The sequence below is a fragment of the Echinops telfairi genome, unplaced genomic scaffold, assembly GCF_000313985.2.
Source record: "Echinops telfairi isolate 266 unplaced genomic scaffold, ASM31398v2 ScPeMD7_18;HRSCAF=68, whole genome shotgun sequence".
Lineage (NCBI taxonomy): Eukaryota > Metazoa > Chordata > Mammalia > Afrosoricida > Tenrecidae > Echinops > Echinops telfairi.
The window spans coordinates 25,553,345-25,580,749 of NW_022103915.1; the positions used below are offsets into that span (position 1 = coordinate 25,553,345).

Here is a 27,405-nt window from a genome sequence, read left to right on the forward strand (position 1 = left end):
CCCCCCCCGCATCCAGGCCAAGAGACTCACTGGGAACCTGTACACGGGACTCTCGGAGAAAGAGACGCATCTTAGGCTGCAAACTGTGCATTTCACTGGGAATCTATCCCAATCCATGCTAACTTCATGAATTGAAGATTAAGAGTGGCTCTTTGCCCTTGACTCCTTCCCCCCTAACTTCCATTACCCTCCTCCTCTTCCCCTTCAGCCTGCTGGGGAATCGACAGGGATTTTGAGGGAAGGGAAGGTCTTTATCTCTTTGAGAAGAGCTGCGATATGATTGCAATCGATTGAGTGATTTACAGTATAGAGAGCCTTTCATTACCTTCTGTGCTTTATAGAATTATAAATGACATACTATATGTGAATATATATTATTATTATTGGATATTTATGTACTACCTAGCCACAAGAGGCTCATTTTTTTAAGCATTTAATTACTAGCAAGACACTGTAACCTTGTGCAGTACTTAATATGAGGAGATTGACACTTGGAAACTTTTCCTAAAAATACAGCTTTGCTCTCTCTTCTTCGGGTGTTAGGGCACTTGGGGTTCATCCAGTGTTGAGCAGAGGGACATCAGTATGGCTGATTGCATTTGATGGCTGGGGCAGTAATTGTAGATTTTCATAATTAGAGACACATTCTTCAGGACAGGATTTCCATTTGTTATCTCAACTGGAGCTTCTCTGTGGTAATGGTGTGGAGGGGGTGGGGGTGGGGGTAGATATAATTCACTTAGTCCACCAGCCTCAGAACGATGAATTTTTTTTTTATTAGTTTGGAAGACTGTGTTGCTAATCGTCAGATGCCTCAGCTAGAGCATGATGCCACTAATATTTTTTATGTTATATTCTTTCAAGTAGGTGTCATTTAAAAGTCATATGAGATTTATTGAAAGGTGACAGCAGTGTCTGTCTGATCTTGAAAGTATGATTCCAAGAATTTAGTTTAATGGCAGGGCATCTGTTACTTATGGAAAGCGCTCTGATTGTGCCATGGATAAAGCACTCAGTGGTTACTAGTCTAAAGGCTGGCAGCTCAGACCCACCAGCTGCATCCTGAAGAAAGGCCTGGCACCCTGAGCCCCTAATGACCACAAGCTCAGGAACCCCGTGGAGCCCCATGGAACTCTGTTCTTACCAACAAGCGGAGTCAGGATCTACTCCATGGAAGGCATTGGGCTGAGACTATTTATGGAAATTCAGTGATCAGATCACCCTGCCCTTTAATTTGTAGTTCAATAGTGCCTAGAGGTGACCCTCAAAGGTCCATTACTCCTCTCACTGAGTTCCTTGAGTATAATATTTATAATATTTCACTTAGAGCTACAAAAAGAATTAATCTATACCGGTTGGTATATAAAAGTTCACCTTGACCTCTAAGTGCCAAAGTAGTCCACTAAGATGAGGCCTGTGTAAACCAAGACAAGGCTAAAGTGAACTTCCTAGAAAAGACAGAAGCTAACAGACCAAGTGGACCTTAACTTCAAGATCACTCTTGAGCCCTGCTCACATAGCTGAATAAGCAATATATGTAATTACTATAACTGCTACCAGCTATATTAACGATGTAAGTCATCCTCAGTCTAACAAGTGCAAAGTGCGTGATGAAGTCCTTTACAAATAACCTTGAGGCATATATCCATGAGTATCTATGTGGCTAGGTGTCCTAAGCCCCTGTACTCTATATGTTATCTATAGCTGTCTGTAGGGTTTTTGTTTGGTTTGGTTGTTCTTGTGATTTGGTCTCTGGGTAGCTATATTTAATTTTAGGATTAGCCAGAAGCTCAGAGTTTGCCTTGAAACACTTATCAGCTTCCAAGAGACATTTAGCGGAAGAGAAAGGCCCTAGGTTTGATAGCAGTAATTGTATTTAACTTGTAAGATACAGGGCGATTTGTCTTGTGGCTGTGAATTCCCAGAGGAGAAAGGAGGTTTGCTTGATAAAACAAAGAATAAAGGGAAACATATATAATAAGCCCCTCTTTGTCACTTTCCCATCCTCCAAGACTGTTATACAATAACACTGACTTTCACTTAACAAAGCTCCTCTCCCATTTTTTCAGAGAAGGTGCTGGAATAGAAAGTAAGATTATAAAAGGAACAGAACGCCAGAGCCGCTAACAGTCCATAATGTGCTGTGGACACAGGCAAATGTCTCCTGTGCTCAGAGAAGTGCTACCTTCGATCTCCATCAAAATTAGGGATGGTGGAAGAGAGGAAGGTCCCCGAGATGGACTGACATCACGTCTGCAACCATGGAGACCATTCCCAGGATGGCTCCGGGCCGGGCAGTAATACGTTGTCGTGTTGTGCGTTAAGTCGCTGTGGGTCAGAACGGACTTGCTGGCATCTAACAACCTAACAACAACTTGAGAGAGAATAAAATTCTGAACTGTCAAGATTTGGGGTAGGACCAGGTTTTGTGACAGCAGGCATCACAGGCATCCAAAGGAGCTGCAGAGTGTGGTGACAAAGGGGTGGCGTTCAGCCAGGAGGCCCTGAGGCAGAAAACCCGTTCTCCTCATTACAATGGGGCCATAGGATGCCTAAACTCTCTGGAAGGATTTCTCATGGGCAAAATGACCTCACATGGCTGTTTGGAGGCTAAGTGGTCTATTACATTTGAAGGGGTGGGGAGTATGGAAATGTCCATGAAGGGCAGCCTTCATCTTCTGAATTATATTGGCTGATAAATGGTGGTTGACACTATAGTGTTTGAGTGAGGATGAAATGAGAAAATATACGGTTAAACACCTCAAAGCCTGGACTTCTCAAGTGCATGATCAAACTACAATAATTCTCATGGCTCAGTCATACCAGCCAAAATTTAAGCTCAATAGCTACATGTGCCTCATGGGCAAACCTTACTGAACAGTAGATGATCTATGAGAAGAACAGGCCCACTTTTAGCTGTCTGAATATCCATGCTTCCAAAACCTACCTGAGTCTAGGATGGATTTAGGAGGTTTTCAAAAACACTGACACTGGGACAATGCTTCTTAAACTTCCATGTGCATGCAAATCACCAGGTGATCTTGTTAAAATACAGATTCTGTTTTAGCAAGTCTGGGGAGGGGCCTGAGACTGCATTTTTAGCAGGCTCCCAGGTGATGTTGATGCCACACCACATATCAATCAGAGGTGACAGCCTGGAGCCACAACTAATTTCATTTACTAAAAGTTTCCAGAGATTTTTCAGGTGCAGCCAGGTAGGAAACCACTGCCTCTCTCTCTCTCACACACACACCACACACAGGCTTGTGTGCGTTTACTGAAAATATATTAAAACAAATTTTTATCGAAAGCTAATCCTGGAAGGATGAAAGGCCCTGGGAAATAGAAAGTCTCCTACTTTGGAATCCTAATTCATTCCTGACAAGTTGGAAAGTGACTAGTTAGTAGGGCAAGGACTCAGGAAACACTTGCCTGATTGGTTAATTGATACTTTTTTTTTTTTTTTTGGTATAAACATTTGAGGGCTTGATTACAAGATGATTTTTAAATGAACCTAGAAAGGTTAAACACACTCATTGACTGAGCCCCACACAAGCTGCCCTGGCCTCACTGTGGTCATGTGCAAATATGACTTTCCCTCTTGATGATATTTATACATTTTATTCCCTTTTCAGGGCTCCCGTCTCCGGTTTCCACTGCATTGAAATAGAGGCAACACGATTCTGGAACGGATGAGTGAGCAGGTAGGTGGGGTTTGTCTTCATATGTGCTTCAAAGACCTCAGTGTTTGCAGGCAAAGATGGAAAGACAAGGGAAGAAACCCTTCTGGCTAGGAATTAATGAAAAACCCAAACCTGAGAAACTTCAGCTTCCTGTCAAGTACATTGATTGGTTTTTAACCCTTCAGTCTCAGTAATAAAGGCTGAGAAGTGGACAGCAACAATAAAAATCTGTTAGCTCCTGCATGAACTGTCTAGGGCTACAGAATTTGAAATACAATATGTTGAAGAAACAGTGGTTCTTCAACGAAGGAAAATTCACTCTCCTCTCCTGAAAGGACATTTAGAAATGTGGGGGGTTGTGCTAATGACACCTAAAGGACAGAGGCCAGGGATGCTGCCAAAGGTCCCACAAGATAGAAGGCCTTGCTCTCGCCCCTCCCAGAGCCCCATATGGAAACACACACATGATCATCCAGCCCCACATGTCACTATTGCCATGGGTCAGAAACATTAACTGAAGAGATCCAGTCAGGAGCTGCTGTTTGAGAGCACTTTTTGCAGCAAATCAAATCCAATCCGTGTTGGTTTCAGTAAAAGAGTGGCTCTGGGAAATGAAACTCACTGCATGACATTGAGTCTGACGTACAGCGGCCCTCTAGCACGGGATCGAACTGTCCCTGCGGGCTTCCTGGAGTGGAAACCTTCATCCTCTCCCCACGGAGCAGCTGCTGGTTCATTAGCAGCCCAGAGTGGAGTCTACTACACCTCCACGTCTCCTAAAGCTTTCAATCTTCATGGGAGTAGACAGCCTCGTGTTTCTCCTATGGAGCAACTGGAGGCTTTGCAGCCCAGACCTTGTGGTTAACGGCTCAGTGAGGAGCCAACTACACCACCAGAGCTCCTGGGGCCTGGGGAACTGAGAGTTGAGCTGCTAACCACAAAGTCAGTGATTCAAGTCCACCAGCTATTCCGAAGGAGAAAGATGAGGCCATCTAGTCCTACAAAGATTGGAAGCCTTGGAAACCCCCAAAAGGTCATTTCTACACCATCCTCTAGGGTTGCTGTCGATCATAATCCACTCATTGGCTGGGAGATTTGTGTTTTGTTTTTCTAGGAATAGGAAAGTGACCAGGAAATTGGGAGAAATGTGATCTGTGATTTAGGATTGGAGTCTTGCTCTGCCCCTTAAGCTGTGAGACCGGGCGGTGGTATATAGCCTCACGGAGCCTCAATAAGATCATCATAAAATGGGAATGGTGGGAATAATAAGACCAAACCCAATCCCCCTGATCCATAGGGGGTTGTCATTGTTCTTGGGTGCCGTCCAGTCAGTTCTGACCATAATGCCCCTGTGTACAGCAGAGCAAAGCCACAGTGTTGCTATATCTGAGCTCATCATTGCAACCAGTGTGTCAATTCTTCTCATTGAGGGTCTTATTTGTTCCTGCCCCTCTACCAAGCATGGTGTCCTTCTCCCAGGAATCGCCCCCAAAGACCATCAGGGCCTCCTGGTAGTGAGGTTCAGATGTAATGTCTACGGAGACACTTGACGCACCAATAAGCATTAAAGCAATTGGTTTTTTTTCATTTGAAAAACATTCAACAAAGGCGTCTTTCTGTAGAATTTGACACATTGATATATAAAATACAGGTTTTCCAATTCAGTGTATGTGATGGGTATCCGCTTTTACAGCCTTCTGATGATGTGAGTTGGGTGGCGAAACAGGATTTAATCATAGGTCATCGTAAGTGGCCGCTCATTGACTCTGAGGAAAACTCCTTCAAACAATCAGACAGCAACGGTCTTGGTATGTAGTGTCGAGAAATCAAGTAAAACAAAACCTGATTTCCTCAGTACCACCTGGGGCAGGAAGGCAGCGTCCTATCTATGAGAATTGCTTAAAAGTCTTCCTTCCCCAGAGCTCCTGGCTCTGACCTAAAAAGCCCCTCCCTGCACCAAGATCAGGGTTCTAATATCCCCAGTGACACAACCTGCCAGCCATTCATAACAGAGAGCAGATCTCTAACAATCCCAGTCAACTCATCTTCGCAGGGGGCCTGGAACGGTGGGCTAAAATTAATGTCTCATGCTAAACTCACCTTTCACTTCCCATCACTTGTCCCCACCACTGCATTGTGTCGAGGCAGCAGTCGGGGACTTTATAAAGAACATTTGTCAGCGCTGGGATGATAGCTCTGGGCTGGCTCTTCCTTTATTTCCTTCTCCTTTCCTTAGCCTTTCTATTTTTAGATTCAAAGGAAGACGTTACCTTTGAGTTCATCTCCCAGGGTTAAGTGATACAAGATCCAATTGCTATAGAACTATTTTCCTTTTGGATCCTTCCTGATTCACAAAGACTCAATGCTCGATACCCCACACCCAGCTGGTTTAAAAATATTTTTTATGGCAGGCTGTTTCCAAAGAGCCACAAAAAATCCTCTAAATGTCCACGCAAAGATTCTGGAGTTTTCCCGTCTGTTCCGGTGCACACTGGCTGCGTGAACAGAGCCGATATGCCGGGAGCCTATACTCCGAATGAGATGATTTAGGGGGAATAATCCACAGGAGCTAATCTATATGTATTTACTGTTTAAACATTAGCAAGAGACAAGTGACATGACTGAGTTCCTCCTGATTGCTGTTCTGTGTGGCATCGTCAATAAAAAAGAGCAGCTCAGAAAAGGGAGAACGCATCACGTTTGCAGAGATTGTCAAGATTGCCTGGCCAGGTCACTTTGTTCTTTGATGCCATGTACATGGGTATTTTAGTGCTATGGTTTAAACAAATCTTACCAAGTTGCTCTAATGAAACTTTAGGTTTAGTTAAATGGATCATTTCAATAGAAGAGAGAAGCACAGTGGGCAGGAGAGAAAAGGAAGTGTGATATAGAACCCAAGGACCTGAGAGTTGAGTCTTGGGAAGTATTGACTGATTGGAATATAAAACTCCAACTAGCAGATCACACCACTTGCCAGCAAAGAAAGATGGGCTTCTCTAAGCTAGTCAATATTCTTTCATTGGTCCCATGTAAGCATTTCACCTTTGAGGTGAGAACATCATGGACTTATTTGTAATAATAAAAGTTTTCTTTTGTAAAAGAGGAATTTTGACTTTGCATCTCATAGTGGCCACCCTTGGGAGGGCGTTTGGAACTAATTTTTGAATATGACACTCCCTTAAAGAATGGGATTCATCTAAAACGACACAAAAGATGCTCATTGCTTTCTACGCATGTTTAAAAAGTCTCCATTTTGTTCTGGAAGGAATAATGGAAATTATACCTGGGTGGGAATAGGAGCGTTCACTCCTGATTCTGTCTCTCACAAATTATATGGCCGTGGAGAAGATAGAAAATTTCCCTTTGTATTTTTTCTAATTTAAAAAGAAAACTATCCACGCTATTCAAATTCCAGGCTATTTATAAGACTCCGACTGAAGGGCTCTGTGAGCATGAACGTCGGAGTTAAGAATGCTGTCCAAAGGGTTGGTGATGATCGTAGCTGCCATGTTTCAAGTGCTGACTTCATCGGTCCAGGATTATGCTGAGCAGTTTACACACACCTTGGACTCACTTAATCTTCCCATTAATCTTGCAAAGAAAGTCTTAACATTACACCTTTCTACGAAGCAGGAAACAGATTCAGAAAGGCTACATAACTTGCTTGAAGTTTGAAAGTGGGTCACCCAATAGGAAGAATAAACACTTTGTGAACCAGCAAAGCAAAGAAATTTTGAGGATGAAGAATTTGAATTATATTTTAGAATTTTATAGGTCTCCTCAAAAGCGAAAAATCACAAATCTTAGAAATGTTTACCCATATATTATGGTTTAATATTGAATATGTGTGGGGAAAGGCATTAAATATATCAGTGCTTAAGGTATTTCAAAGTTTTAATGCAGGTAATGAAAATCAGGAACCCAATCCCAATAAGCTGGCTCCAAAGCCCATACTTGTAACTGCTATACTGCACCATGTCCGATAACAATAAAAACGCATAACATACTAGGTAACAGTTACCCGTGATAATAACTATTATCAGAGGGAAGCAATGCATTAAAGAGAGGCTTAATCTGTTGTGAAAACACACAGGAAACAACCTATAATTCGGAACTAAGGATACAAAGAGATAGAGTCACAGCAAGTCTCGTTGGCTGTCCTACACATCTGAGGGCTTTGAAGTGACTGGCAAAGAGCTATCTCATTGCTAGCAGGAAATTAGCCCAGGGCAGGTGGTTAACATGAATTTATAAATCTTTGGAATTCCAATTGGAAACACAACAGACCCTACAGCAGCCCAGGGAACATATTCATGGAGAGCCGACTGCTTTTTTCCAAGCAAATGAACAGTTTCTGATACCTTGGGATATTTTGATCCCCACCCTCCTCCAGGGTTGACACAAGAAACATTTAAAAATTAGATCTATTAGTGTCTCGTCAATTTGAGGACAAGAATGCATAGCAGCTGTTGGCACCTCCAGCCCTCTTCAAAGGCTCAGATGTAGCCTCATAAGGACATCTGAGGGCCTTAGTCTTAGAAGTGGTAGGAACCTGACAATTGACCTGCAGCAATGGTTGAGCTATCTAGAAACTGAGATGGTGGATAAATTAGTTGGTGCTGCTTTTTGCTTGATATCTTGGGGGCCTTGGATGTTGTTTGAGGATATCCCACAATGCTTAAAAGCAGAATTAAGTTGGGAGACTCTAGCAGTTAAGAAAAAAACAAACAAAACAGCTACCCAGGCACTTTTGATTGGTATCTAAAGAAAGTTAGTGCTGAGTTAGTCATGAAAACACTATCAGGTGCTTCAAATCATTCAAGATTCTTTGGCCACAATTTGGTAATTCCCTTGGTGCATTTCTCTTACATCTAATAGCTAACTGGTTCTTAAGCTTCCAGAAATATACTTCCAGCCTTCTTGTCACTGCACCCATCTCACTATAAAGAAACTGGGAGGGGAAAAGGTGAGAAAATTGTGGGGAGTTTAGAATATAAGGGACAGGGAATTAGCTGCAGTGTTTTGCTCACCTTAGGGAAAAAGTTCTATTTTCTGCATCTATTGAAGAGCGATACAATTGTGGAGTTGTGAAATTTGCTAAATATTTTCCCCTTTCATTACGGGAATTCTAGAAATCAATATCTTGGGCTTTTTTTCCTGGGAGAAATGAGAAAGCTAAGGACTTATTCAAATGATCTCCTTTAAAGAAGACAACCTCTCTTCTCATTGCCCTTGATTCAGCCATCTGGCTCGAGGAATTTGCTGTTGAATCTTCCTTGACTATAAAATTTAAACAGATATTTAACCCCTCTCACTCCCAGGCTGGGATGTTTGCTTTTAAAATGCCTACTAGGACCTGTTTCTGAATATCAATTCAGGTTTAGTGTAAGCAAGCAAAGTTGAACAAAGTCAACCAAAATGAGTGAAATTCCACTTTTCGTCTTTGTCTTAGGACTGTGACGTGATGCTCATCAGCTCAAGTTGAGTGGACCTACTTCCATCTCAAGAACACCACAATGAATGGTACCAGGAAGTCCAGATCCCCTTTGGTTTATCCAGGGATTATTCACAATAGTTCACGGTAGAGAAGGCGCCCCCTGCCTCTGGGGCTCATCATTCTGCAGTGCCTCCAAAAGCCCACAATGCCCTTCTTTGTTATGAGCCAGTCAGGTGGACAAAGAGAGTCCGTGCACCATTAGTAAGTCTCCAGAAGCTCCCTGCACTGGATTGTGTCCTAAAAAAATAATAACTTCTAATTTAAAAATATCTGAAAACACCTTGAATGTGTATCTAATGCTCAGTGTTTGGTAGGTGGCAGTCATGAGAACAATCTTCATGTAAAAGTAAGGGGTATCAGAAGGAAACTTGTACCTGTGGGATAATGCTCGTTCACTGGCCAGTTGTCCACCTGAAGCGTGGCATTGCCGCCATTCCTGGTGAAGCGTACCACGTGGTATTTGCCATCATTTACCGGGGTCCGCTCCTCTTTGATGGAGATGTCAACAGTGCCGATATTGAAGACGACTCCAATTTTCCCGTGCTCCTGGAATAAAGAAACACAAAGGCGAAGGTGAGCACCACCAACCAGGTTTGCTCGCTTTAAAGTTGATCCTCCAATTAGAAAGAAACCACCAGGTGCGCGCGCAGAGGACACTGCCAGCATGGAGTTAATAAGAGTGCCCTACATTTCTCCAAGGGCCTTTATTCTGAACAGAATGGTACAAAGCCACCTAAATTGCTCTCACAGGCGGCACGACACAGGTTTCATCAATTGATAGCTCTTAAAAGAGTTAGGCCACCAACCACCTAACTACTGGGCAGTGGCAAGGCAAAGTTACCTTCTGCGGAAGGAATTATGCCTGTTGTGTTTAGGAGAGGACCATCAGACCCTGGGGCCTAGATCTTCCAAAAGTCAAATGTAGGATGCAAGAGGAAATGTGAGTGGGCCTACACATGTTGGACTCCTCATAAACCAGAGTGTTCTCGATAGGAACTCGTGGGTATAGAATGACTTAACGTGCTAACGACAGAGGCACCGGTGCAGCCTTCTAAAGCAACTCCTGATGAAACTTTCTTCAAGCAAAGTTCTCGTAGAAGAAACATCTTGAGTGGAAGCCACTGAGATGAAGCTGGTGTTTTAGGGTCAGAGGTCTGTCATTTTTCCCGTACTTCTAAACCAGCGGTTCTCAACCTGGGGGTCACGACCCTTTCCCAGGGGCCACCTGATTCATCACAGTAGCAAAATGACGGTTATGAAGTAGCAATGAAAATAACTTTATGGTTGGGGGATCACCACCACCTGAGGGAACTATATTAAGGGGTCGCAGCACGAGGAAGGTTGAAAACCACTGCTCTAAACTAATCCAAAGATGGAGGCGAAATCTCCGATGATGGCCCTTTGCCACACAGCAGAAGAGAACCCCTGCGATTTTCAACGACTTGTGGGAAGGCAAAGCATATTGAATTCCAGAAGATTAACTGCGTCAATAAAGAGGATGATTATGGGGGTGGGTGGTGGTGGTATGTGTGTGACTGTGATGGTGGCCTTAGAATCCACTTCCTGGGAGCCACCAGGAAGCATTGAAGCATACATAATAATCCTACTAGAGCCTTTACTGCCTTTCTCCCCTGATAATTTGTTACTACTGATGAATAACAATCAATATTTACATTGAGACATAAAATGAGATTAATATTACTAATATGATATAATCAGCCTCTCTCGACCTCTTAGAATGCAATCTTCCCACTGCAGCGTATGGAGAGGAATGGACAGGGAGAGAAACTTGACATCTCTCTGATGTTCTCTAATTGTCTGGCCTATGGGTTAGACAATAGCATTGACATTCAAGGATAATAAAATTTAGTTGTTATTCTAATAGTCTATAAGCCTGAGTAACAGTCCTTTTGCACAATCTCTGCAATCTATTTCCATATTCAAGAAATAGAATATCAAAGACCAAACTCACTGCCATTTACCCAATTCTGACTCATAGCGACCATGTAAGACAGGGTAGAACTGCCCTGTGCATCTGTGGCTGCAACTCTTTACAGGAGTCAAAAGCACCATCGTCCTCCCATGGAGAAGCGGATGGTTTCAAACTGACAAGAAAAACAACAAAGAAGAAGTAGCACAACTTCAGAATTTAAATAAACTAAGATCTGGAAAAAAAAATTGCTGAAGCTCCAGTTTAGTCATTTCGTTATTCACTTATTTAATTCAGAGTGGAATTATTTTTTAAACACCTCCTATGACTAAAGTCCCATCACTCATCATGTCGGTTTATCACGGTGGCCGGTGTGTGGTTGTGACAGGGCAAGCTAGGCCATCAGTGTCGGAAGAACCACCGGAACTGCCCAGAGTGCACAGCTTTCAGCAGAACTTTCCGAATAAGACGGATTAGGAGGGAACACCTGGTGATCGACTTTCAAAAGCTAGACAAGGAAATCACATAGATCATCACAGAGCATGGTTCCCATTGCTTGCTTTCGATACATTGTCAGGAGGGATTGAGCCTCCAGGGAAGATATGTCAGGTGGAGGGAAACCCTCAATGACCTGGATTTATACAATAACAAGAACAATGGGCCCAAATATGCTAGTGGGTCGTGAGGATGTTAGGGGTCCAAATTCTATTGTATTGAAGCTCACCATAACTGGAGCCTACTAGATGTCAGCCATCTATCAGTCTACGTCTACATATCTGTCTAATCATATATATATGACTAGGTAACCCTGGTGGTGTAGAGGTTATGCCCTGGCTGCAATTGTGTGGTTGGTACTTAGAAGACAACAACATCTCCTCAGGAGAAAAATGGGCTTTCTACTCTTGTAAACAGTTACAGACTCAGAAAAGCCATGAGGGTTGCGATGGGTTCGCATTGACTCAGTGAGAGTGGGTTAGTTATTTTTAATTTTAATAAACATTAAGGAGCTGGTTTTTCATATCGTTTGATACATTTATTTCCCCTAAACTCAAGTTTGCCTCAACCTGACAATTATCCTATAATCTGCGAGTGCATCTTCTTTAATAACACATGGAAATAAAATTTTGCTGAAGATTAAAAAAAAACAGTGGCAACTATAAATTCTTTTTTTTTCATGTCATACACTGACCTCTGTCTCCCTTCATCCACTTTTCTGCTGTCCATGCCCCTGGGAAGGGGCCATATTTTAATTATTTTGATCGGTTCCCCCTTACTACTATGCTCCTTCCCTTACCCTTCTAGTATCACTGATCCCCTTATTGGTCCTGAGGGGCTTATCTGTCCTGGATCCCCTGTGTTTCCAGCTCTTATCTGTACCAGTGTACATCCTCTGGTCTAACTGGATTTGTAAGATAGAATTGAGGTCATGATAGTGGGGGGCAGCATTAAAGAACTAGAGGAAGGTTGTGTGTTTCATCAGTGCTATAATGCACCCTGACTGGCTCGTCTCTTCCTTGTGGCCCTTCTGACAGGAGATGTCCCATTGACTACTGCCCTCCCCCTAGTTCCTATTGATATGAATAATTTATAAATTATCAAGGGGACATGGGGGAGGGAGGGAAAAAATGAGGAGCTGATACCAAAGACTCAAGTAGAAAGAGAATGTTTTGACAAAAATGATGAGAATATATGTACAGATGTGTTTGACAAAAATGGATATATGTATGGGTTGTGATAAGAGCTGTAAAAGTCCCCAATAAAGCAAAATTTAAAAAAATATGAGACCAAGTAAAGCAACTCATATGAACCAACCAACCAAACAAACAAACAAAAACCAGTTGCAGCTGCCAGCGTCTGAAGTGGCTGTGGAATGAAGAATATCCATTCTGATGTCCGGTGCATCTTGGATGAACGCACAGAATACCGGAAAGGTGTTTACCTTTGATTCGTTGACTCCATAAAGAGATCTGGCTATGTGGATGATAGAGAAGTACGGGTACCATTGCTCAGAATAGGCATCCCAGGACCCACACTTGTGCTGATGAGGAGCATCTTCATAGACAAAGAGACAGGCAGTCAAACAGAACAAGGGGATGCTGCATGGTTTAAAATTAAGATTCTCTGTGTGTGTCAGGGGTATAGCATTCCACCATAATTATTTAATCTGTATGCTGAGCAAATCATCCAAGAAGCTGACTATCTGAGAATGCAACATCAGGATTGGATGAAGATATGAGAATTAGCGGAAGATTCACTGACATGCTGCAATATGCAGATGACACAACTTTGCTTGTTGAAAGCAAATCGTACTTCCATCACTTGCCAATAAAGATCAAAGACTCATCATGCCTTCAGTATACACTGCATCTCAACATAAAGCAAAAATCTCACAACTGGACTAAGTGTACCATGATGAACCGAGCAAAGATAGAAATTGTCAGAGTTCATTTTATGTGAGTTCACAATCAACACTTATGGAAAGAAGACTCAAGAAATAAAGTGATTGATCATATTGGGCAAACCTGTTGCAAAAGACCTCGAAAGTGGTCCAACAACCAAGCAAAGGTTTGACTTTGAGGATTCAGATGTTCCTGACCTTAGCCACGCATGCATGGAAAGCTGTGCAGTGAAGAAAGAAGACAGATTATTAGTGCTTTTGATCAAAAGGTGTTGGCAAAGAATATCGGCTATATTATGAGCTGTCGGAAGAATATTCAAATCTGTCTTGAAAGAAGTAAAGTCATCATGTTCCTTAGAGGGAAGGATGGGAGATTTTGTCTTACGCACGTTGGGCATGTTAGTCGGGGGAAACCAGTCCCCCGAGATGGATGCCATGCTTGGTAAAGCAGAAGATCAGAGAAAAAGTGGAAGAACAGTAAGGTGATGGTTTGACATAGTGGTTACAGCAGGTTTAAGTACGGCAAGTATTGTGACGATGGCGAAGGGCCAGGTTGGGTTACTTTCTGTGGTATGCAGGTTCCTGTGAGGTGGAACCATCTTGACAGCACTTAACAATCACAACATGAGTACATCGTGTGCTCACTCAAAGAGACTCATATCTCTTATGCTGATCTTAGAAGAGAAATGCAGATAGAGGAATGGTGAGATGGAATAGATCGCTATGTGAACTGGTGATGTGTGATATAAAATTGTATCTGCCGCTTCTATATTATTTTCTCTGGGAAAGCAATTTGGGAACCTTCCTAAGTGGCCATGAAGCAAACATGTTTTCTTAAATCTGCTTTTGTTTGTCCTGAAATCTCTAAACCTTCAGAACTAAGGAAAATACTCTGTGTTATATTAGACTGGATGGATAAAGAACTGCATAACTTTTGCATACCCACAATTAACATTGTCTTGGTTCATTTTGCTCCTTCTCTGTGATTCTAAGGGAATTCAGAAATGCCATGACTTTCAGTAAAATAATTGGTTTTCAATTCTAAAGATATGCATGTATATATGTACACACACACACACACATATTTGGTATGTAATCACCCTAATGTCAAACAAGGCTATGATAACCTGAGTTGTTAAGTGTTTAGCAGAATGAATGGGACTGAAAGAGTTTAAAAAACAACAATTAAAAAAATGGCTGCAGACGCCATTTGCCACCCACAGCTGTGGGCTATTGACTGACCCTCACCCTTTGATGAGAACCCGCAGTATAAATCTGGAGGCATGTAAAGGGCTGCTGGGGATTCAATTCTCTAATTAATCATGAGAGGAGAACAGCGTTAGGGGGGTGCCGAGAAGACCTTTAAACCGGCCTTCTGCAGCTTTGCAGCAGCAGCAGTGGCAAAGTACAGTTCTGGTTCAGTGAATTGACTGATCAGCGGGATATATTCCTGGACAGATTTTCTGCAAGATCCATAATAGATTCAGGCAAAGAAAAGATTTAATCTCTGCCAGAATAAATATTCGGTCCTTATCTTGGGCACCACACATTTGGCATTGTAACCACTGTTACAAAGAGATCTTCTTAATCCGAGGAGCACACTGCCAATGTCAGCGGAGACCCTTACCCACAGCTTCCTTCTGTGTCTCCCTGCAGTGGTAAGTGTGGCTGTGCTAAACCTCAGATGTGGTTTCGCTACTCACAGTAATAAGATTTCATTACGGCAACCTCCTTGTCATTTGTCATCAGACCACAGTGGCATTCTAATCTGTGGCTAACTGTTTTATTTCAGTTCCTTAGGAGTTCATTAGAAGTCACGGAAGCCTCATGGCAAGTTCCCATAGAGCTGCCCAAGCTAAAAATCTATCACATAGTATTGTCAAGAAGATAAACTGCTGCTCGTTGTGTCTAAGCAGCCCTGGTGGTGCAGGGGTGGAACGCTCAGCCGTTAACCCAAAGGCCAGCAGCTTGAACCTGACAGGGCCCCAGGGCAGGGAGATGTGGCAGGCTGTTCCTGGGAGACCTGTGGGGCAGCTGGACTGTCACACATAGGTTCGCTACGGAGTCCTGGTGGTACAGTACCCTAAACAATGATGACCTGATCATTGAAAGACTGATGGCTGAATTAATTTACCATCCATGACAAGGGGAAAAGGCCTTGGAAATTCTGTGCTGCGACACTACTGTCTTCCTATTAGTTGGGATTGGGTCCATGCTGGCGAGTGTGGTTGCATTTTTGTAGCATACGCGGGAGTCAGAAGTGACTGATTGGCAGTGGGGATTTGTGGTTGGTTCCTTTGTCCTGAGTAGAGAAGAAATGATGGATGAAACCTTAGCTTTGGAGTGACTCTTTGGACAAGTTACTTAACTTTTACGTGAATTATGGGGATGGGATATCAACTTTCCATATTTCACAGGGCTGTGGTTAGGATCAAATAATATGATTCACATGACAAGGCCTTATAAATAATAAAACATTATACAAATATAAAGGATAAATGAGATCAGGAGAAAGAACCATCCAATCATTAGACTATATATCATGCTCTGTGATTATTGGGAAAGTTAATTAGTTCAATGGGATAAACATGGATTTTAGCATCACATAGTTCAACTAATCCCTCTCGCCCTTAAAGCTGTTTTACCTTGTCAGGATCCTTCACTTCTTGATTCTCTGTAATAAAGGGCTTGTCGTGGGAAAACGATGCTGAGTCCCAGGGGCTGTAGAGGAGCTGTCCTCCCTGTGAGTGTCAATGGATGCTTTCTCAGCAGTGGATCACCAGGCTTTTCTCCCAAGGTGTCTCTGGGTGGACTGGCATCTCCAACTTTTCACATAGTTAAAGGCATGTTTAGCCCAGTTAGTGTAAGAGGTTAACAAACTGTGCTCTTCGCCAAACTGTTGGGTGCCCCCAGAGACCCTTGGAAGAAAGTCCTGGCAATCTACTGCCAGAAACCATTAAACGCCTTAGAGAACATAGTTCTCTGGTGGCACATGTGTGGTCTTCATGAGTTGATGTGAGGCCATGGTAACTGGATGGAGGGATCTGGAGGGTGACTCCAATCTCCAGAGTGTCGTGAGGGAGAGCACGTCTGTGTAAAGCTCCTGGCACAGGAGTGCGCATGCTTTTGAATCCCAATACCTGCCCCTCTTCTTTTCCATTCCTTGCCTATTAGTCGTGCAGCTAAAAGCAGTGTCATGAGCAAAGGGCAGGTTGGCTCGGGGAACACTCTATTAAGATAGATAGGCAGATACAGATAGAAGAGTGGATGTACATGTAGGTGTAGATGTATACAAAGTAAAAGTAGATGTAGATATAGATTCACTACCACTGAGTCTATGCCTATTTAGAGTGGGACCCTGTAGGGAAGAGTAACAGCTTCCTATAGTTTTTGAGGCAGTAAATTAAAAAAAACTTCATCAATTTATTTATTTTTATTTTAATAAATCATTTTGTTAGGGGCTCTTACAGTTCTTATAAAAATCCATAAATCAATTGTATTAAGCACATTTGTATATATTTCCATTATCACATCCAAAACATTTATTTTCTACTTGAGCCCTTAGTATTGGCTCCTCTTTTTTCTCCTCCTACCCCCACCCTCCTGAGTCCTTGATAATTTATAAAAATTTATAAAATAATTATAAAATTATTTTTATGTTCATATTTTAGACCATCCACTGTCTCCCTTTACCCATGTTTCTATTTTTCACCCCCTCAGAGGGCAGGGTGTGTGTGTGTGTGTGTGTGTGTGTGTGTGTGTGTGGTACATCGATCATTGTGATTGGTTCCCCCTTTTCCCCCCTGGTCTACCCATCTTTCCCCTACCCTCATGGTATTGCTAATCTCATTATTGATCCTGAGGGGTTTATCTATCCTGCATTCTATGTGTCAAGAGCTCTTATATGTACCAATGTATATATTTCGTCTATCCAGATGTGTAAGGTAGAACTGGGTTCATGATAGTGGGGTGGGAAGAAGCATTAAAGAACTAGAGGAATGTTGTGTGTTTCATTGGTGCTATACTATACTGCACCCTGGCTGACTCATCCATTCCTTGTGACCCTCAGTGAGGCATATCCAATTGTTTACAAATGGACTTTGGGTCTCCCTTCTGACCCCATTCATTCACATTAAAATGGTTGTTTGTTTTGGGTCTTCTGATTCCTGATACCTGGTCCCATTGACACCTTGTGATCACACAGGTTGGTGTGCAGTCACTCTTTATAGGAGCAGAAAGCATCATCATTCTCCTATGGAGTGGCCAGTAGGTTCAAGTAGCTGGCCTTACATTTAGCAACCCAATACATAATAATCAACTACGCCATCTGGGATCCATTAAAATATGCTGTGTACAACAAAATCATGTCATTGTGAATGAGGGAGAGTGCTGAGTGGGGACCCAAAGCCCATCTGTAGGCAACTGGACATCACCTTACAGAAGGATCGTGGGTAAGAGACGAGCCAGTCAGGGTGCAGTGTAGCAACAATGAAACATACAACTTTCTTCTAGTTCTTGAATGCTCCCCCCTTCCCACTATTATGATCCCAATTCTACCGTAAAAATCTTGCTATACCAGAGGATGTACACTGGTACAGATAGGAACTAGAAACACAGGGAATCCAGGGCAGATGAACCCCTCAGGACTAGTGGTGAGAGTGGCAATACTGGGAGTATGGAGGTAAGGTAAGGTAGAAAGGGGGAACTGATTACAGGAATCTACATATAACCTCTTCTTGGGGGACAGACAACAGAAAAGCGGGGAAAGGGAAACATTGGACAGTGTAAGAAATGACAAAATAATAATAATTTATAAATTATCAAGGGTTCATGAGTGGGGGATGGAGGGGAAAAATGATGAGCTGATACCAAGGGCTCAAGTAGAAAGCAAATGTTTTGAGAATGATGAAGGCAACAAATGCACAAATGTGCTTGACACAATGGATGGATGGATGGATTGTGATAAGAGCTGTACGAACCCCCAATAAAATGATTAAAAAAGATATCGTGTGTAAATAAATATAAATGTTAGCAAACAGAACACTTAAAAAGTGTTTGTAGAGTTAATATCCTCTCACAATTCGGTACATTTTCTCCCTCCACAGTCGTTGATTCTTAGTGTAAATTTCTCCAGGACAAGCCAACGATAGCAGCAAATCCTGCATGGCTATAAATTTTCATAACTCCACACCTATCTCTACTCAAGTTGGTACCAATGTTATCACTTCAGTCTATGTTGTTCCTTGATATGAAAAACAAAGACAAGGAGTAAATCAGAAAACATTGCCAAGGTATTCTCGAAAGAATGTGAATGGGAGAGACATCAGTTGACTTTTAATAGCCAGTCAATCATTCTTCATCAATAATGGTTGTTTATGAGCCCATTTGGTTCTTCAAATTAGTACAGCTCCAGTCTTCCAATCCTCAATCTGTCACATGACAATTATTGCTGAGATAGTGACCCAAGAAATGTTACCAACACCTGGTCAGACTTCCGGAGCAGAAATGCACAGGAACAAGGACAAATCAGAGCATGGAAAGCTCTCCTTGAAGGCAGCCTTTTCGTTTTTCCCAGTGTGCCCCTGGGGAAGGCAGAATGAACCTTCTTCTCTTGGAGAGAATTGCAGCCGACCAAAACAGAACTGAGACTTTCAAATATGTCTGGAGATGAATAACGGAAACCATCCTCAATATCTTAAGTGCCATGCTTCACGCAGAACATGTTGGTTCTGTGCAAGACTATGATACAAGACAGTTAACATTCCTATGATGCTTCCTGTGGGCCTACACTCGGCCAGGCCTTCCGTACCCGTGGCAAAGTCTGGTTTGGAGAAAGTAGCATAATCATCCATGCTGTCTGTGGAAGGCCTCCAGCGCTCTCCTTCTTGAGTTCATCAAAAGAGTGCATTTCTGGGTCACTCTGATGGGGAGAGCTCTGCGACCAGACTTGACCAATCAGTTGGATGTCTTCTTTGAGTACTATATCTAATTGCTGATCTGAAACTCACCAGGGTTCTTTTATTCTCAACTGGTTCCCCCAGAAACTTGCTGGCTGGGCTTCCTCTGTCAGTCAAGGCGGTTGAGGGGAGATGACATAAACTAACTTGAAATGAGCAGATGGCAGGACGGAGAACAAAACGTGGCTGCTTTCGGCCCTGGAGGGTTGCAGGCGGTTCATTACTGGCACAGGACCCAGGCCAGGCTGATGGACAAAGTAGGCTCAAAATAAATAGGGTTGAGTAAAATTAATTTTGAATCCTACAGATTTTAGAGGTTGAAAAGAGAGAGAAAATGTAGAGAATTGAAATTTTGCAGAATAGGAAACATTTTAAAGATTAGAATTTAGGAGGAAATGACTCAAAAATCCACAGATGTTCAAAATGTTACGTTTGGTCACATGCATTATATGCTGTAATTGAGTTGTGCATATAGCATGGTATATACATAAAAAAAAATACCATGAGTCCTGGTGACTTGGTGTTTACCCTTTGGCCTGCTAAGCACTGGGTCAAAATGAAAACCACCAGCTGCTCATTGGGAGAAAGACAAGGTTTCTAGTCCCATAAATGGTTACAGTCTCAGAAATGCAAAGATGCAGCTCTATTCCATCCTATAGGGCCACTTTGAGTTAGAATTACCTCGATGACAGTGATTTTGGGTCTATCGATAACATTTTATACATTTATAGATATATTTGCTAAGTTATAGATACATTTACTTAATATATACCTAACTTGTTTGATTATGAATATTTCAAATGCACAGATATTCGTAGATGCTCTGTAGAAGATATTTGCTAAATTAACAGTTAAGAAAATGAATTAATGGATTCAAATGTATGGTTATAACACACAAATATATATAGATAAATATTTCATTATTGTCTGAGATGAAAAGGGGTTTTAATGCTCCAGGGAAAAACTGATAATTGCATATATATGTATATCTATTTACTTATGATGACTCTTAAAGAAGACATAAACCGCTAAATGCTTTAGATATTCAAACAGTAAACTACAAATGGGTGAGGCACCACCTTACAAAGTCATTCGATGATTTTGGCTGAGCGATGCAGTGAGGTTCTCTGAGCTCAAACTCTGCATTTAGTGGTGGGCTTTCTCTATTGCTATTAATCATGTCTCCATGAAAGCCACGAGTCGATCCTTTCATGGTTATGGCCCTTTGCTCTAGATGTGGGCCGTTGGATGGTGAATATGCACTAAGTGTGCACTTTCTTGACATAGAAACCAGACAGAATGAAAAGAAAGCAAGAAAACAAGAAAGCAGGGAGGGAGGATGGAAGGAATGAAGGTAGAGAAAAAAGAAAACTCGAATCCACTGACACTGAGCAGATTCTGACTTATAGTGATCCTGCATAGGTTCCAAGGTTATAAATCGTTAAAGGAACAAGCAGCCTCATCTTTCTCCCATGGAACAGCTGGTGAATTTGAACCATCAACCTTGTGGTAAGCAGCCAAACACTTATCAGACAGTGCTACCAGGGTTCCCAAGCACTATTAAGGGATTCTAGAGATGTCAGAGGCCAGGTCTGTCCTTCAAGAAATCTAATACAGGAAAAGGACTCATCAGGAGACATCTAAATGGGGCAGTGGGGGGGACCCCTTAGCCATGGAGCCGGGACAGTTTGAGCTTGCAGTATTGCCTTATGATGATGACCAAGTGATGATGACCCTAAGAGCTTAGCCATGGCTAGAGCAGTGGGTTGGAGAAGAAAAGAAGGACGTGTCTATTCTGGGTTTGAGAAGCTTTTGCAAATTAATTTGAAGGCAGGGCCAGGGCAGGCTCTGCAGCTTTTTGGACATGTAATCTTGAGACAGCCCCCTAACTATTCAAGTCCCGGGCTCTACAAATGAGAATAGCATAAGCAAAGACTATAGCAACAATAATCATATTGGCACCAAATGGTACTTATGAACAGTACTTAAGGAAATCTCTGGGAATTCTAGCACGCTCTACTGAGGGTGATGTGACAATGCTGTTAATGGCGGGGTAATACTAGTGATGATGCTAATGGGAATGATGAGATGAGACCCAATATCACAGGTGACCAATTAGACAGAGGCATTTGCATACTCCCTGCAGGACCCTGATCAATTCGAAATGACTGTCTCCCATTCAAGATCATCGACTCCAGACACTATATAGATTGTCCTAGAAAAATCACATTCAATGGCTTGGAAATGAATTCTATTGTCCTAAGCCATCACAGCCCTCAATGACCTTTGCACCCACCCAGAAAAGTGGCATCTATCCCTCCCCCTGGCCACAGTTGTACTATACTGGGTGGTTTGCTGTTTCGGGTTGCATGCGAGGTCAATCAATTAAAGCGGATTAGATCAACAGTCTGAAATACTAACAGAGGGCCAAGAGAGATAAGACTGATAAATAGCTCAAGACAGCTCCATCTCTATCTCCCAGCAAAAGGGGGCTGGGAGTGGGGGTGGGTGGGAGGGGGTTAGAGCAGGGATGACAGCTTAGGACAAGAACAACCCTGACCTGGAGGGGAGAATCGCAGAAGGACAAAACAGCCACTGCAGGTAAAGAAGCTGCAGGTCCAAGGTGTGGTTCTCATCATCGCTGAGCATACAGAGAGGCAGCCCATGAGGCCCCATCTTTCAAATCCGCTCTGCACACCCACATCACATCCACCAGCTAGAGTGTCACACTGGCTTGTTTATTAGCTAAGTTTGACTACAAAGTGAAAATTAAAGCTCATTTCCGTAGGCACCCCAGTGTTGTGCCAAATCCTAGAGCAGTCTCCTGGCAGGGCTCAAGTGACAGCTGGAAGGGCAGTGCTGATCGCAATCTAGCACAGATTGAACATCTCCCACACTTGCCTTGCTTCTGTCCCCACTACCTCCAGCGCAGCTGTGAGAAGTCGCATGAAAGGTTTAGAGAAGGGACTCCAGGCCCTGTGCTCACACTTACAAGCATTACCGTTTTCACAATTAGGAGACACACAGGAAACCGTGTACAATGTTTGCAGAACGTCTTCCATCGTACCTACACACTGTCCCAAGTGTGGTCCCCGGACCAGCAGCAGTGACACCTGAGCACTTGTTAGAATGCACATGCTGGAGGGTCACCTGAGAGCCTGAGAATCCGATTGCTGGGGCGGGGCCCGGAAGCCTGTATTTTCATAAGCCATCTGGTTGATTCAGTTACTGGCAAAGGTCTGGGACTCGCCATCTAAACCATTAGAGAGTGGTTCTTAACTGAAGATGATTTGTTCGTAGGGAATATTTGGCAAGATGCTGAGTCATTTTGGGTCGACACCCTTGGGCAGGGGAAGGTGGGAAGGAGGGCAATACTACAGACATCTAGCGGGCAGAGGCTTGGGGCACTACTCTCTATTCAATAACACATAGGTCATATCCCCAAATAAAGAATTATGTAGCTCACCATATGAATAGAACTACACAGAATCACTGAGACAAACTCAATGGCCCCCAGTGATGACTGCTGAGAAATCCTGCCCTAGAGACATACGACTTAGTCACTCAACAAACATCCATATAGCATTTACTGCATGACACTGTACTCCATGCATCCACATGTATGAATAATACATTCCTCATAGGCATCTTCCAATGCAGCATGCATTTCATGCATGCACACGCGTACACACACACACACACACACAGTGGTGCCCAGCACACAGGTGAGCAATGAAAGGATGTCTGGCTAATTTTTCTGACTCTGAGTCTACTTTTACTGTATGTATTGGTCAGATACCCATTTTACAGATTTATATCTTGAAATGCAAGATTAGGAGGGAGGTCTAAACTACAAATGTATGTCCTGTGCTATGATTCTTACCTGGTCGCTTCCCCCTTCTCCCTTCTTATTACTCCCGTACATGTCAGCTGGCACAAAGATGTGAACTGATAACCCCACTCTAACTCCGGACCCTGGCCCTTCACTATGCACACCTCCCTTTGACTCATTCCCCCCAGTGTGAGATCATCATTTCTAAGTGGGCAACAGAGTGAGAAACTCCTCTCTGAGAAGTAGATTCTATAGAGGTGAGTCATCTATCGAAGAAACCATAGAAACCAGCAACTAACCCTTCCAGACCCAGTCTATGGCTGCAAGGAAGCATTCCTCTCGACGGCTTCGCTAGTTATGAAGCTTCAAAGCGACCAATGACAGTGTGAGCAGTGCAGCTTCAGGGTGCATGGATTTACGGGAATAAGAAGCATCAACCAAGAATCCTTGAATCAGTAAGGAAGGCTGTCTTCGCGCCTTCCCACAGATGGACTCTCAGTTCAACTCTGCTCCATGTTCTAATTTTAGAAATGAAATAGTAGACATGTATGAAAACGGAGAGCTTCCGTTCCTGGAGTTAGCAGAAAACCCCAGGGTGATTACCGGAGATTTGTGTGCCCACTGTGGGGGTGGTAAACGAAGAAGTTGGATGAGCCAGATTGGCTGGAGCAGGCATCAACAAACTCAAAAGTGCGGGCCAATCTGGCTGTTGCCGGCTGTTCTAAATAAAGTGTATTATTCACTTGCGAGTTGTCTGGCTAGTTTCACATCACAACAGCAGAGTTTGAGTGAAACAAAACAAAGGCTCTGTCTTTGAGTTGATTCCAGCCAATAGGCATCCTGTAGGACAGAGTAGACCTACTCCATGTGGGGCCCAAAGCCCCATACTACTCCCATAATCCTCATGGAAACCATCTTCCAGCTCTTCCTCCTGATAGGAAGCACCTGGTGGGTTCAAACCACGAACGCTTTGGTTAGCAGATGGTTTTCATCTTGTCACCGAACTCACATGGCCTGCAAGCCTAAATACATTTTCTATTCGGTTACATTTTATACAAAAAGCTTTGCAACCCATGGACCTCGTACCACTAAAGAGAGTCATGTTGTCTTCAATGTTTGTTAATGATTGATAAGGAGGCCTGGGGGTGAAGTGGTTACACTACTTGTTGGGCTGCGACCCAATTAATCGGCAATTTGAACCCACCAGCAGCAACTCAGGAGAAAGGCGGGGCTTTCTGCTCCTGTAAACAGTTAGTCTTGGAAACGCACGGAGGCTCGCTGTGAATCAGCATTGACTCTGTGGCAGTGAGTTAGTGGAATTGTAACTCCTACTTTATGTTTTAGTAGTCACAGTAATTGAACTATGAGTAGGAGGGTGGTTCGAGCGGAACCCCATGACTGCTCCCCCCAAATCGCACGCAAATGGAACACCTATCTAATACGATAACGCCATGCAGGTAAAACTTCACTCAATTGGGCTTTAGCTAATCTATCTAAGACCCCCGCCAAGGGTGATTTCAGTGTGATGATCAACTCCACATAACACCATATGAATTGGGGCAGATGTGGTGCAGAGAAAGAAATTAGACGCTTCTGGCCAAAGTGGAGGGAGCTTGGAATAGCCTGGAGATGGAACAATGTTGTATAATGATGAAATTTCCTTCTGAAAAATGTGTCTAGTTCCGTGGGAGTGAAGCCCTTATCTGAGGAAGGCTCGGGAGTCTCACGGCCAGCACACTTCCCTCTCCTGCCCGGGCTTGAGTTTGATTATTAGATGACGGGGACGAGAGAAGAGAAGAGCATTGTAGCCCAGTGAACAGCTCCGTTGCCAGGGCTTCAGTGCATCTGCACGACACTCGCTTCCTCGCAGTGATGACTGGTGATTAACTGAGCTCTCTTGGTTTACCTGCAAGGGGGAAGTTCCTATGTCCTCAGCTGGGGATGAAAATGCCGAAATAGAAGCCCATTGTTCCTTTCGGAGTTATCACAAACAAGATGGCCAGCGGACTCTAATACATCAGCAGCGCTGTCTGCATGCCAGGGCTCTGGTGTGTGCGTGTCCTGCAGATCACATTGCGGCCAGGCATCTCATTCAGAGGAGACAGCCTTCCTGGGTGTCCCTGCTCATGGCTACAGCAGTCGCTCTTGGACTGTATCAGTGTTCCTAGTTCGGAACGTTGATTCTGGCTCACCCCCACTACCATAGTACAAGCAACCAAGAGGGAAATGAGAAATGGCAGTGTATCTGGAGAAGGCAGGTACCAGAAAGCCTCCGCGTGGTTATTCTGTGTGGACTTGCCAGGATTCCGTAGGAGAAAGGACAGCTGCACCTTACAGGTTTCTTGGCTGCCATCTTTATGGAAGCTGATTGCCGGGTCTGTTCTCCCAGAAGCTGCTGGTCCAGGCGAATCATTGGCCATTGGGTTAGCATGATCACTGCACCACTAGGGTGATTTAAAACCTCTATATCAAACGATGAGATAACGCTCTACCCATAAAGAATTATAGTCTTGGAAGCCTAGAGAGCCAGTTGTCCTCTGTCCTATCAAGTTACTAGGAGTTGGATTGACTTGATCGTGGTGTGGTTTTTGTTATACCAAAAGGGGGGGGGGGGATCCATACCTGTTGCCAAGTCAACTTTCACTCATAGGGACATTACGCATAGGATCGAGTAGAACTGTCCCATGGAGCTTCCGATGCTGTCCTTTTTCTGGAAGCAGATTGCCACATCTTTTTCCTCTGGAGTGACTGGTGTTTGAACCACAGCCCTTCAGTCATCAAACACTTTACCGCTCACTACCAGGGCTTCTGGAAAAGCTTCCCAAGGGAAGAACAGTCTGGTTACAGAAACAGGAATAAGAGCAGAAAAGCCCTTTCCCTGGACTCTGGTGAGATGGGTAAAGGTGACCCAAACCAGACACGAGAACAGGCCACAGAGAGCTGACTCATTCCTTTCAAAAAGCCTTTGCCATACAAGAATTGAGAATTATTTCAAAGCTCTTTGAGGCAATAATTATAGTCTACCTCCTCACTTGAATTTGCTTCCATTCTATATCCTTACCAATTTGTAATGAAAGGCATGCTCCATGAACCCCCCGGGAGCCAGCACAGCTTTTGAAACACCAATTATCCCTGGGATTTAAATGAATTTACACAAGACATGAAGAAGCACTTGTTTTCTGGTCCTTAAAGGACACAAACATGCTTGCTTCTCTCTCATCTTTACCAAAGTGTTACAATTTTATTCATTAGGAGAAAAATGAATATGAGGGGCATCTACAAAACATTCCTGGAAAATGGAATTAAAAGACAATTCAATTTTTAGGCCAACTTTGTGAAGCCTTTTTATATCCAAAAGGCAAAGAAATGAAGAGCAGTATGTGTAGGTGTGCCCTGTTTGAGTGTGTGAATGTGTGTGTGTATGTGTTGTGTGCAAGATCTCAACACAAAATGCACCTGCTACTTTCTCTGACCTCTTCCATTTGTTTAAGAAAATGGAAGATGACTAGAGAGAATCTCAGGTAAGCGATGAGGCGCTCTATTGCCATCCAGATTTACAGTCTCAGTAACCTCCCGAAGCAGTTCTACCCTGTTCTATAGCGTTGCTACAAACAGGTATTGACTCAATGGCAATGAGGGAGGGAGGAAGATAAGGAGATAGACTCTAGCTCCTTGTGTGTCCACAAAAAGGCCTAGCAAGACCAGTTCTAATCCAGCTCTAGGACATATTCAGCGGAATCCTGGGCCTATCTTCCTATAGTGGAATGTCAATCTGACACAGATTCTGGATTCAGGAATTCTAGAGTGAACCAAACATGAGGAAGATCTAGAGTCAACATGAAAGTCAGTGAATGGAACTGGTAAATAGGGATTGCTAATCCAGAAGGAACCCAAGGATTACAAGCTCTCCTAGGCCTGGTCCAACCCCAGATGGAAGGTGGTACCCTTCCAAGATCAGGAAAAGGTGCTTCCTTTGTTCTGCTAGCTTCCCAACTCTTCCCTGTACAGAACTGAAAATAATCCTCTATCCCTCTCAGAACAAACTTGGACTAACCAGACCAATCCCATCGATCCTGATTGCAGCAACAGGATTAGAGGAAGGCTTATT

The 27,405-nt window shown here is 43.3% G+C and overlaps 1 protein-coding gene across 16 annotated transcripts in view; it reads right to left on the minus strand.

Annotated features, from left to right (window-relative positions):
• Window positions 1-27,405, minus strand: part of NRXN3 (neurexin 3) — a 1,902,419-nt gene that overhangs the window by 213,358 nt on the left and 1,661,656 nt on the right. For all 16 annotated transcript variants that reach the window (XM_030884921.2, XM_045287970.1, XM_045287968.1 and 13 more), the window contains one exon: window positions 9,555-9,726. In XM_030884921.2, coding sequence (XP_030740781.1) covers window positions 9,555-9,726 — 172 coding nt within the window. The remainder of the gene's footprint in view (window positions 1-9,554; window positions 9,727-27,405) is intronic.